Here is a 13,829-nt window from a genome sequence, read left to right on the forward strand (position 1 = left end):
GTCCTGAGCACCAAACTCACCTGGGGGAGCAGCACTGCCAAAGCACAGGCTCCTTATTTGGGTGCCTCTGTTGGGAGAGCAGCTCACAGAGGTATTTTTGGGGAAGGTGTCTCCCCAAAGGGTGATTTGGGCTGTTGCCTGGGTGGAGACCCTGATTCTTTGTGGCAAAAATGTGGGACATGATTCCCAGCACCCGAGGGTCTCTCAGATACTTAAGTGGTCAGAATATTCCCAGTGGTGTCAGGTTTTTAAGGCTCTGTCAAAGGGCTCCTCAAGGGCTTCTCCCCATGAAATATAGATCAGTGTTGGACATTTGCTAACTTGTCCTTGGTGCTGTTTCTTCTCCCTTTCTCCAAGAAGCAGAAGGAAGGGCTTTGCTTTCCCTCAGCATCCATCCATTATATCCTGCTATCAATTTCAGATCCCGTGAATGTGGATACTTATTTTCAAATTTTAGCTCTGTCTAAACCACAACACTTGAGAGCAAAAACTTCAAATCACCTCGATGTTGAAAATCACCTTCTCTGTTCAAGAGCAAGATCATCAAGTTACAGCCTATAATTTTCACTCTTTCCTTCACCCCCAACATCATTAAAAAAAAAAGTTTCCAGCAAGCTCCATTTGCAATTAGATTTTTCTGTGTGAATCATTCACTTGCAAAAATATACATCAGGACCACACGAATCTAGGAATGTGGGAAACAAAAGAAATTAAGAGCAAAGAACTTTAAATGCTGAAGTTGTTTTGGTAATAAACAACTGCTGTTGGATGCAAAATTAATATTCCCAGATTCAGGAGGAGTTACTAGATCCATATTGAAAATATTCCCAGATTCAGGAGGAGTTGCTAGGTCCATACTGAAAAAAGAGAAGCCAGTGGTGTAGCACAGGGGTGCTCCAGCTGCTTGGGCCCTAAGTTCCCTTCCTTGTATGAGATACTGGGTCATTAAAGGATTAATTAATTTGCCTTCTGCAGCACAGAGTGAGTGAGAAGCCCAGGACACTGTTAGCCTGAGTTTAGAGCTGGGACAGGGATTCAAAATCAGCTCCTGCTCCGTCTGAGCAATATTGGATCACATTTTTAGGGATCTGATGAAGTCCTACAGAAGTCTCCCATGCACAGCACTTTAGGGTGATCAAGTAGGTGACATTGTGAACCCCATTTGAAGGTAAATTATCACCTGGCTCTGAAACCAGTATAGCACACACCACAGGGAACCAAAATGAACAAAGCACCGCCATGCTTTCTCATTTAATTGAATAGTTGCTAATCAATGATGTCACTGACTCAGGTAGTTTTAGAGTAATTATTTAGTTACCATTAATGGCATCACCAATAAGTTCTTACTTCTTCCCAATACCATTGGGAACAATAAAAAGTGGATTTATGGCAGACTATAACAACAAGGGAGCACACATAGTTATGACAAGGAGAGTCTCTGGATATATTTCATGTGGGGGTAGGTAATGTTATGGGTATATTTATATTTTGAGCCTGGACCATTTATCAAGATGATAAATAGAATTTTCTTACCTCTCTGGCACTGTGGCCCATAGAAACCAGAAGGACAGGAGCACGTGTTTGGCCGTACACAGACGCCTCCATTCAGGCACACAGGATTGCACACAGCTGGATGGGAATGTAAGAGAACTGCATGAATCTCTGATAATGTTGAACTTTTCAGGCACTCTTTTACTGCTGCACTTGCCATTAGAATGAATATTTCTAGTGGTGCTGTGAAAAGTTTAATGCAACCCTTGCAGATCAGTTGTGCTGCAGCACTTATTCATGGTCGACACAGTGGGAGCATTTCAGAGGTGTTTTAGCATAGCTTGGGAGATGAAATAGGCTATAATTCAATGTAATAATTTAATTTATTTCGGATGTATTCTTTTGATTCGCGCAGTTCATTTATTTCCATTCCAGTATTCTCACCAAGCATGATCCTAAGGTAGCAAATGTAGTCAAATAAAATACACCCTGGATAACGTGGAGATGAGATATTAATTGTTTGCTGCTTTGTCTGCGTTCAGCAGAGCATTGTGGCATTTCCATGGACTTGAATAGGTGTGCACCAAAAAACCTGTTTGTTCTGCCTCATTTAAATGCCAGTTCCCACAACACATTGGCTCATTCATCACCAACAAAGCCACTGGCTGAGCTCCCTTTGCCTCTTTATGTATCTGTTATTACTCTAGATGATACAACAGGCATTAGGAATTAAAAGCTGCCTTGCATATTTCTATGTGGCGAGTACCAGACTGTTAAAAACAAAACTATTAGAATTTCAAATTGATTTAGATGGGAAGTCAGTGTGTGAAGAATAAGGAATCTGATAAAGTTTTCATTGTAAAGCAGAGTGATACTTTAACCAGACTTTTCTTTCTGTTCCCTTTGTCTTTCAGTATCTTACAGGATAGTCTATTAAAAATGTAAATGCATTTAAGCTTAAATAAATTAGGGGTCACTAAAATGTTTCAGTTGAACTAAAGAAGAAATAAAATGTCAATTTGGAAAGAGAGAGAAAAAAAAGTGAAATTGTAGTCTAGATGAGAGGTTTTTCTGACTAAGGAGCAGTCACTTATGAAGTCAAAATGGATTTAATTCATTGCTTAAGGGGAATTTGGTTTAGTCATGTTATTGTCCTGGCTACTTCATAGATGTCCATAATCCTGTCAGTCTGTCATTGTTTATTTTTCCAGTGGTAAAGTCTCTTTTTTTTCCATTTTATACCTGTATTCTTCCTGACATTCCTTTTATAACACTTGAGGTGGAAAACCCCAGCAGCGCCCACAAAATATTCTGTGCAGTGCACTCAAAAATGTGCCAGAGAGGGGAGTTTGGCAGCCTTTCACCAAAGCTGTCAGGAGACAAAAAAATCCTGCTGCTGTTATTCTGGTCTGGAAGTGACTGCTACTGTTGCTTGTTGTCTGCCCTTCTCTTGGAAAGATTCTGTTCAAAGCCTCCCCAAAATAAAATTGCAGAACTCCTTGAGAAGAAAAAGCAGAGCTAGTGGGAACCAGAGGAGCAGTGATAATCCCAGTCAGCTCCTGTGGATCATAGCTGGGCTAATTTATGTTTCCTCAGTAGGTCTGTCATTTTAACACTTACAGGAAGAGCAGTCTCCAGGAGATGGAGGTTAAAATGACATCTCTCACCTTCCAGGAAAGGTAATGCAGGCTGAAGGTGTCTCAGCCATTTAATATTCACCGTGGCACAGGCAGACTGCCTCTGGAGCCTTCAGGTCTGGCACTGATTCAGGTAGTTCTCATCTTTTAATATTTCACTATTTTGCATGCCTTGTCCCAGGTGAGTGCTGCAGTTTCTGTGCCTTTGGAGAAAATATCCACCCCAGATTTTAGGACTTCGATCCTGACAGGGGGCTCTGAGCTGTGTCTGTTTAAAACTTTGAGAAATAAGTACCTAAGTCCAGTCCACACCTTGTCATTTTGTACTGATGGGTGGAGGTGGCTTTTTCCTGAGCTCCCCAATTCCTGTGGATACTTTCTGTAGGTGCTCTTCAAGGGAGAGATGCAGGCAGGAGGAGCAGTGTGAATTCTGGCAGCACAGCCTGATAAGATTCTGTGCTCCAGAATCACACAAGCTTAAAGAGCTGCAAAAAGATTCTGTTTGTAGGTTCCCTGAGATTTAGGTAAGCATTTAAACTCAGGAATACTTACATAAACATCTAAACTTATGAACAATTACATAAACTCAAGCCTTTCTGAGGTCTTGCCCCGTACTTGCTCTCCTCTTCTTAAGCTTTAATTCTTACTTGGTCTCCTCTTCTTAGGCTTTAATTCTTTAAGCAGCAATTCCCAGTCTGAGCACTGAGGTGTGGGGGACTGTCAGGGATTTTTTGGGCACTTTTGGGCAGAGGATGAGGCCCTGCCAAGCACTCACCTGTGTCACAGGAGGGGCTGCTCCAGCCGTGCCTGCACTGGCACTCGTCTGGCGACACGCACACACCCCCATTGTGACAGTGCCTGCTGCACACCACTGCAAAACACACAAAAAACCCAAAATATCTCATCACCAACACCCCTGCAGATCCTAAAGCTGCCCTATTACAGCCAATAACTGATAGTATTAGTCCTGGAGATAAACTAAAGGTTTGCTTGATTTGCTTTCTCCCTTTCCTTGATTTGCTTTCTCTATGAGAAGCCACACACCCAAAATCCTTTGCTTTTTAAGTATTCCAGCTACTCGGTTTCATAGATAAAATTATATTCCTCTCAAGGGCAGCCTGATATTTAAATAAGCAGTGAGGTCTGTAATGATGGCAGTGCATGTGTTTTGCTGATAGAGAAGGGTTTGAAGGCTGATTTTCAGATATTTTCTGTATTGAACCTCTTTTTAAACTTGTATTGCAGAGTAGCATTACTCCTAATAGGTATGGCTGCTCTTTTGTGTTCTCAAAATTAGCATTACTATGTTCATTCACAATCTTAAATTTCCTAAATATAACTATTAATAACATGCACTTTTTTCTTCTTTTTTTGTTTGGTTTTTCCAGAAGCAATTTTACATAGAAAATGTTGATTTAGATGTGCATATTTTTACATAATACAGCAATGCTGCTGGTAAATATATGCTGTGAAATAGCTACTGTATTCCTTGAATCCTTTGTATTCAAGAAACATTTTAAGGGAAAATATAGGGGAGAAAAAAGAAAAAAAAAAAGGTTTTTTGTTTTTTTTTTTTTTCTCTCTTGTAATTTTCTGCTAATTGAAACATGTGATGGAGAAAGCCTGAGAGGGTTCATACATACTTGTTTCACACCGAGGCCCTACGAATCCATAAGCACAAGAGCAGGTGTTGTGAGGCAGGCAAGTTCCTCCATGCTCACACGGGGGCTCACACCGAGCTGCAAGAGTGAAAAAACACAGTTCAAATATGGAATTCTCAGTGGCTGTGAGCACAGCACAGGTTACACCTTTCCCCATCCCTGGATTTTATTAATCCAGTGAGTAATTTGGGTGAGGAAAACACTGCAGGACAGCAGCAGCTATCCCATTAGCAACACAGCACTGATGAGCAGCTGCATGGAGCCTGCAAGGGAATGGTTTCAACATAATCATATTTAACTTCTGGGCATGCACCTTTTTAAGGACTTGTTTTGAAGGCCAGTGATGGATGAAGCACAAATGCAGTTACACCTCAAGAACTTGCCCATGCCTCTCTACAAATTTGCCTTGTGGATGGTCAGCAAGCCTTAACAGGTGTCAGAACTCACAATAAGGCAGAGATTGTTTCTTCCTCATAGAAAAGACTTGTGAGTGGATTTGTCAGCAAAATGGCAAACATTTAAGCCATTAACATATTTAATGAGTAGCATGAGTTCTGCAGACAAAGCAGCAAGTTAGGTAAAGATTTCTTGACTCATTGCAGAATGCAATGTAATTCTGTGAAATGAAGAGGATGAGTGTGGAAAGGACTGCAGCTCCTGAAACAGCCTGTTTGCTGAAAGCATGTTTGTTTTTCAAGTGTTGATAATTTTGAATCTAAAAACTTTATTGTACAGGGAGCCTGGAAATTTTGGACCATTGAAGCTATGATCTAAGGCAGGTACATGAGAATTCTTTTGTAACCCTCTAATAAGAGTTAATTGCATTTGGCAAAGTCAAAAGAGGAGGAAGATCACAGAAGGGACAGGATGATCACTGAAGAGACAAAATCATCACAGAAGGGACAGGATGACTACTAACACTCAAAGGAGAAACTCTGTGGCAAGAAATGTGTTCCAGAGGCACCTCATGTTATTGGGAAAAAAAAAAAAAGGGCACTTCACATAACAGAATGAAAAATATCTTCCCTTGTGTGTGGGAAGTGAATACAGTGAAAAATGTTGTACTTTGGCTCACTTCACTGGCAGAGTTTTGTCTTTTATGAAGGATATGAGGCTAAGCAAGGTTATTCCAAGGAAAAAGCAAAATGAAGCTAACGAGACCTGAAACAAAGCATCTTTCATTTTAAGCATTGTTACGAGGGAAGAGAACCTTAATGCACCACATTTTGTTCCTAAAGCTGGAAAATGGACTATGGAGATGGAAAGCCAAATGAAGGACTAATTCTTGGGAAGCCACATAATTTAAATGCAGTTATTGTGTTAAAGACCTCATCACCTCTTGTGATTGTCACCAGGCCATGGAATATGAACTTTGTCGTCCAAAAAAATAATGAAAGCCATCACACATTTTCTAATTGTATTAGAAAAGACAAACTCCAAGAAGGTGCTGTTAAATAAACCACTTTGACACAAATAGCATTGAAGAAATATATTTGGTATTTAATGATGAAATTTTCAATGCTGCATTATGTAACTTTAGGATTTGACCTTCCTGAAAATAGGAGACTTACAAGTGTATTTTAGAGCATACTGTATATGCTGAGAATGTCATTAAGCTAAATTTATTTTTCATTAGATAAGGTTGAGACATTTGCAAATCAACATGAGCTTAGCTGAAATTCCAAGTATACATCCATGGGGGAAAAAAAAAAAAAAGAAGGGATAAACCCAAATTATCTTTGTCTGGACAACTAAATAGATTTAGATAAGGTGTTAGGAAGAAATTATCAGCTGTGAAGATGATTAGGCATTGGCACAGCTTGACCAGAGAAGTTGTGGTTGCTCCATCCTTGGAAGTGTCCAAAAACCAGCTTGGATGGGGTTTGGAGCAACCTGGGATTGTGATTTCTTTGCCCCTCTTTGTAAGGGGGGTACAAAACCGGGGGAAAAAATGTACCACTCTTTTAAAAGTACATTAAATGTGATTGCCTTCCCTGTAGGATGATGGTTGCATAAAGCCTCCAGGTGCCTCAGAGCTGTGCCAAGCACAGTGACATTCAAGTATTTTACGCTTTATTTCAGCATGGTTTGTGTAGCACTTAGAGCAAGTGTGTCCGTGTGAATGGAGCACTTTCCATCTGGCCTTTGCACATCCTGAGATGCATCTGAACTGTCAGAAAAGAACATGGTATTTTGGATATTAAAACATTTAGCTCTTACGGTGACATTTAATAGTAAAATGTTTAAAACTGTTCCATTACTGGTGAAAAGCAAGAGATAAAAACTGAACACTGGCTCCTCTGTGAGAGTAAGAGTAATATTCACTTAAAAGACATTTCCCACTGTAATAGAAATATACTGCTTATGTCAAATTATTTTCCCAAACTTCTATCTTTCATCTTCTGAAATGAATACTTTTTTCCATGAGCATTTGCTAAATTGTAGGAAGGTATTGCGGTGTTTTTATCCTAAGCGGTTTTGGATAGGGAAAAATAACAGCAAAGAGGAAAACATTGCTGCAAATGGTCAATCTTGCTGTCAAGTGTACATATGTTTATGTTTACAATTTAAAATCTGGAGGTGAAAATGGAGAAGTGCATTATTGTTTCCTTTGAAAAGGCTTTTTGGGAAATATCCCCAAACTTCTATTTTCCATTAAAATGAGATCATACAGTTTTTATAAGTTTCTCTGCAATAACTTCAGGGGCACTCAGGAATACCAGATGCTGTGTTTTTTCCCTCATTTTCCATAGCCTAATCAGCAAATATCCTCCAGGACAGAGTTATTGCTTGGCATCTCCACAGTGAGTAACTCCCTGTGCCATCCCCACGTGAGGCCCTGGGTCTGTGCAAATAAAGCCAGGCTTGGAGCTGTGAGAGCTTTGCCTGCTTAGAATTTTGCACCAAAGTCAGATCAGGACAGACTTCAGTGAAGTCTACCTTTTTTCATTGTACATTATTTATTTCCTTTCAAAGATACATTAACCTAACTTCCTAAATGTGCAGATGAAGTTTTAATGTGTTCAGCACAAGGGCAGGGTGAAAAAAGGGAAAGTTCCTCAGTTGTTGTCTTTTCTTTTGGAAAGCTGTGGACTGGAGCATTTCTTTTGCATGTAAGATGCACAGATAAATGAAATGAAGCATAGGATTAAAGCATGTATTAGTGCAATTAAATTAACTCATTGCATATTTAAATATTCCAGCACTCTGGAGCCCAGTTGTGAGAGAAATGTCCACCACAGCAATTGGAATATTAACAAGAGAAACTTGACTGAATAAATTGGGAATAAAAGTGCAGGTACCATTGCTGGCTAGGTTGTACCAATGCATTTTGCTTTGTGAAATGTCAGCTGAGTGCTCATCTGCAGTCAAAAAAATCCCAAATGAAGTGGTAGGAATTGTTCAGAATGGAGCAGAGCACAGAATGCCAGACTTCCTTACGGCCTGAACCCATGGTGAACTCCATCTCAAATACCACGGACAGGTCTGAGCCCTCAGCTCAGAAAAGCTACAGTGAAAGTAGGAAAGATGCAGAAAAAGAGGCAATGATAAATAAACAAAATTATAGAAGAGCTTTTGTACAAAGAACAAGTGAATCATGAGGTCCTTCAGAAAAATATGACTTTAGGATAGAAAACTCTGAAATCAGATGTGACCTGGAAAGGGTGAACAGGATAAAGTTCCAAGGCATCACCTTGGTGCACATGATCCATAATTTCTGAGAAGCTATTTCAGGCAGTGTCCCTATATCTTTCCCACATATTGTCAGACAAATGCAGTTGGCAGCTCTTGGAGAAAGGGAGAGGACTTCTGGTTTGATATGGTAGATCTTTTTTGGGTGTAAAATGTCAAAAAAATTAATGTGAGCTACCCAAATTTTTTTCTCATTTCATGCAGCTGTGCATGGTGAAGCCATAATGCTTTCCCAATTTCTCCATCTCTTCTGTTATGATGAAAATTATGAAAAGTGGTTTTGTAATGTCAAGGCAACGCTGAGTTTTTGACTCTTGAGCAGAAAACATCACTCCCACTGTTCTAGACTTCCCATTGTTCTAGACTTCCCCTGCTCCTAGAAAATTCTGTATAAAACCAATTAAATAATTCAAATTTTTACTGACTATACCCTCTTAAGAATATTTTTTCTAAAGTATTATAACTTTATCTTTGACAGGAACGCTGAGGCTCTTTTATGACTGCTGAAATACCAGAATGATACCACTGCTTAGCTGTCAACCTAATCCAAAATGGTTTTAAATAATTGTCTGTATTCTATGAAATGGAGGCTGACTTTTTAATGGTATAGGTTTAGGGACCAGACAATCACTATCAAAGGAGCTTGGAATCAGGAAAATGAAACAAAACAAACAAACAAAAAAAAAGGATGACAAGAAATTTGGTTTAAATCGTTATGTTTCATCAGTTTTCAGGTTTAGGCCTCTCAGAAAGAAGCCCAACAATGACACCCAGAGCAGAATTTTTCATTCAGATCAATTCTGTTATCAAATGGAAAGGCAGTGTTCCACCTTGGGGCACCCTAAGGAGCTCTGGGGGTCCAACAGCTGCTCTCAGGCAGTGCCACATGCACAGACCCTGGGCAGTGAGCTGAGCCCAGGGAAATGGCAGCATTTCCCCCTTTTCCTTGCCCATGGGTTCAGCAGCTTTGCAAGTGATGGCCTGTGCACCTTGGCAGAGTGGGGAACAGAGGCAGGATGGCAAGGAGCTGCTCTGGGGTGACTCCCAACACTAACAAATATTTCAGAGTGTTAGCCCCAGGTGTTACAAATCACTGCAGCCCATGTGCCACTTGTAACACACCAGATAAAACGTCAGAAATGCTTTGATATCTGATATCAGTCCTGTCTGGGCTCGTTCTGCATCATTACAGTGCTAGGTTTTTATTCAACTGGCACATGGAGCTGAAATGTGTAAATCTCTGTTTGTGCTCTGCTGCTCTTGCAGTGCTCCTTGGCAGGTGATTCGTGCTGTCCCAAAACCTGCTAGGAGGAGACTGTCCCAATGCATTGGTTTTTACTGCAGAAATCCTTGGAAACAGCACTCAGAGTCAAAATTAAGTATTTAGCAGAACCTCCCTCATCACCAGGGGGATGCTTGGCTAAGCTGACTCCAGAAATGCCAGAGAGCATCTTCTGCTGGAGAAAATGTGGGAGAATCCAGTGGACTACAGCAGGCCTTTCCTCCCCTACTTATTTTTTATTTTTGTGTAGGTGATGCTGACTGTCTCCAGAACACTGCTCTGAAATGAAGATTTTAAAGCTGGCCTGTTGGACTGTGAAGCCTTAACATTAGGCTACTAAAAAAAGGTCTCATTGCCTTTGTGCAGGAAGGGAAAAGAGCAGCAGAGCCTTGAGGAACTGTTTCATCTCCCCTCACCTGCAGAGTACATGGCTGCTGATAGAAGGAAAACAATCTGTAATTCTTTATAATAATAATATTCTTTATAATAATAATAATATTACACCAAAGCAGGAGGAGCAAAAGCATGGTTCTTCTTCTGACAGACAATACAGATGTCAGCAGTGAAGGGAGTCATCCAAATGGAAATTGCTGACATGGTCTGAAAATATCTCAGTTTAGATATCTTAAATATGAGCCAAACACACTGACATTTAGCTGTGTTTGTCCAAGAGAAGGTAGGGGGTTACACCTGATGGTCCCCAGGGCTCTCTTCCATCCTGTGGTCCTGAGATTGTGTCACCCCCAGTGCAGGGTGACAAAGCAGAGGGAGAGGACTTCCAACTGAACTGTGACAGGGAGGCTGAGGGGCTTGTCCAGAGGGATAATAATATTAAAGATATAAAATTTTATATATATAAAAATATAAAATATCTTTATCTATGAAATATATAAAATGTTATATTTAATATATTTAATATTTTATATTAAATATATCTAATATTTTAAGATAAAATAATAATGTTATAAAATTATATATATAAAATATAAAATATCTCTATCTATTAAATATATAAAATGATATATTTAATATATTTAATATTTTATATTAAATATATTAAATATTTTTAATATAAAGTAATAATAATAAATATCTAAAATTTCATATATATAAAATATAAAATATCTCTATCTATTAAATATATAAAATGTTATATTTAATCTATTTAATATTCTATATTAAATATATTTAAATATATTTAATATTTTATATTAAAGATATGAAATGTGTTATGAAATACTTTAGGAAAGAAATTAGTTTTCAGGATACTCCTTATGTTTTTTTCCTACGAGTCCTCCAAGCCTGGTTTTGAATCTGCACATTTGGAAAAAAATAAATTGCATTCTATCACAACATACATACCACTTGGTAAAGTACTTCTTATTTTAGATTTTAGATTTTCAGACATTCTTATTAAACAAAGGTCACATCCCCTCAAGATCCAAAGGCATTAAAACTTGCTATCATCAGGCTGGCTCTTTTATCTTGTTGAATTTTGATATGAAATAAGATGGTGACAACTATCAATAGTGTCTGAGTCTCTTGACATTTTTGCTCACTTGCCAAGGATGTTATGTTGAAGCCTGGAGATTTTGCAAATGTTGGTCTCATCCAAGCTTTGATTTTTTGCCCAATATTTGTGCCTCCTGTTGCCAGAGGGCACTGCTGTCCCGAGGGGAGTTGGTGCAGTGTGGGCATCACAAGGTGCTGGTAGCTGAGGGTGTGACAGGCCTTAATCCAAGAAATTGCCCTCATTTTTCAGCCTCGTTTGTCAGGATGAATCACCTTCATCTGACATGGGACAGGACATCCTCAGCTGGAGGCACAATGGGTGCTGTTCACAGCACTGGCTCTGCTCAAGGGGGCAGGTGTGCAGGGGCTCAGGATGGAGAAGAAAAAGGAAGGGACAGGATAATTATTGAGTCAGTTGTCATGGACACTGACAAGAGACAAAAAAAGATGTTTGTGCATTGTGTCATCAAGCCCCAAAAGGCAGAATGATGTTGGTAATAAAGTATTTCATCCTAAGGACTCTCCAGGGAGATTTTCAGTAATAGAAGTAACTGAAGGAAACATCTCACAAGTAAAAGGCAGAGAGAGATTTACATTTTAAGGTAGATTTATGTTTTAAGGAGTATACTGATGGGTCTGCTAAACACACAGCAGCCTTATGTCCAGACTGTAAATATTCATATATATGTGGGAAAGGTTTTTGAGGCTTTCAGCTTCCCAGTACCAGAACCTGCTTGGTGCTTTTCCATCTCTAGGTATAAACCAGAAGTTAAAGACAAACTCCTTTGTGCCAAGTAACTCTAAATCCTTTAGGAGGGGTGTTTCAGAAATGTGCAAATAGGCAAAAAAATGAAGTGCTCAAGATTGCAGAAACCTTTTTTTGTACATTTTGTAGTATATCTCCAATAGTGCTCTAAGCTCAGAGAGCTGCAGCAGTGTTGGGGGCTTCACACCCCCACAAAGCCTGGCTCACAGCAAGGTCCCTTCTAGTACATCATGGCTGAGACCCCCCTGCTCTGTGCATGAGGAATGAGAGACCAGATGAGAAAGAGGGGAATGAATGTTACAAATACTTTTTGCTTTTTGTGGTGGAAGGCCAGTTAAGATATCAACTTTTCAGAGGGATGTCAGCAAAAGGTGTGATTAATGATAGCAAAGTCAGGGAATTCATTGCTTCAACAAAGTACATAATCCTATGGGTTTATGGAGGGATTCTCAGGTGCCTAATAAATAACTCAATATATTGTGAAAACCCCTCTGGTGCTATACATTTCAGATGACAAGTTCAGTTTCAAATTTGAGATATTAGATAGATATTTACAGGTAATTTTTAAGCTATTAGAAAAATTAGTTTTTCCTAGAATGTGTTGTATAGAGAAGTAGAATCAATTTTCCTGTTTCTCACAGAAATTTTATATGGTTTTGAATGTGATGACTTTAGTAGAACGAATCTGGCATTAAGCAAGATCACAATCTGTCCCTGGTTTTAATAGATTAGATGGTATCAAATAAACAGGTCATTTTTGTAAGCAGAAAGAGCTGTTTCAAAGGTATAGGTTTTATTTATCATTTTGAAATATAATTGGTTTTGAAAACAGAATGGCCCCAAAAATCTCCAAATTTATAACAAAAAATAATTTTTACTTTGGAGAATTATTAGACTTGGAGATATTAGAGCATTTAAAAGAGGATTTTCTCCCTTACCTTCACATGTAATTCCATCACCACTGTATCCAGGGGGACAAGGACCACACTGAAACTCTCCTTCTGCAGCTGGCTCACACTGCACACCACTGAAACAGAGCAGCTCAGCACACACTGCCCTGGGCTGCACCCCAGCGCTGGTTTTCAGCACCTCCACAGCCCCCCTTGCTCTGCTGAACCCCCTCCTGGCTGCTGTGGGGTGTGCTGGGAGCCTTGCTCCAGGAGCAGAGCCTGCACCCCGGGATGGAGCATCCAGGGAAGGACCCAGCCATTGGGGAGGGACCGGGAGCTGCGGGGCCACAGGAGATGCTCTGGGCTGCTCTGATGGGAAACCCTTTGGTGGTTTGCTCCTCAAGACTGAGACTCCACTGGGCCATTTCCTGGGAGGATGACCATGCCTGGAATGAGGCTGTGAGCTCGCAGGGAATGAACCTGGATTTGTGTTGGGATGAGGAGGAACGGTCCGTGCTGTCGCTTCTTTGTGCTGCTTAAAACGGAGAGGGGGGTGGGAGGTCACACTGGCACCCGGGGCTCGGGGCTCCGGCTCCTCATGCAGAAGGGGTGTGAGTGTGCCACCTTTCTCAAGAAAAGGTTGCTTCTCAGGTGCTGTGAATTCCATATCAGGCTGTTTTTCTGGTGGTGTCTGAGCTTGGGAAGTCTCCCTTTCCATTGTAAGGGATGGAGTGCGAATGGCTGTGGGGTTTCTTTCCAAAAGGAATGTAATATCTCGTCTTGGAATTTGGAGTTGGGAAAGAAGGGAAAATGCATTTCTTGATGTCTTAGATACATCTTCTTGGTGAGAGCCTCCAGCATCTTCAATATTTCTTCCAGGAGAGTCCACGTGGGTTT

At 40.1% G+C, this 13,829-nt stretch overlaps 1 protein-coding gene across 1 annotated transcript in view; it reads right to left on the minus strand.

The window, feature by feature from the left end:
- The window catches only part of LOC139593922 (von Willebrand factor D and EGF domain-containing protein-like), a 42,867-nt gene extending 29,038 nt beyond the window's left edge, over nucleotides 1–13,829 (minus strand). Inside the window, exons 1-4 of the mRNA XM_071435456.1 lie at nucleotides 12,981–13,829; nucleotides 4,772–4,867; nucleotides 3,904–3,999; nucleotides 1,534–1,629 (exon numbers count right to left, since the gene is read on the minus strand). Coding sequence (XP_071291557.1) covers nucleotides 1,534–1,629; nucleotides 3,904–3,999; nucleotides 4,772–4,867; nucleotides 12,981–13,650 — 958 coding nt within the window. The 5' untranslated portion in view covers nucleotides 13,651–13,829. The remainder of the gene's footprint in view (nucleotides 1–1,533; nucleotides 1,630–3,903; nucleotides 4,000–4,771; nucleotides 4,868–12,980) is intronic.

The sequence above is a fragment of the Agelaius tricolor genome, unplaced genomic scaffold, assembly GCF_023055355.1.
Source record: "Agelaius tricolor isolate 1412-34295 unplaced genomic scaffold, bAgeTri1.0.p SCAF_10, whole genome shotgun sequence".
In the NCBI taxonomy this organism is placed as follows: domain Eukaryota; kingdom Metazoa; phylum Chordata; class Aves; order Passeriformes; family Icteridae; genus Agelaius; species Agelaius tricolor.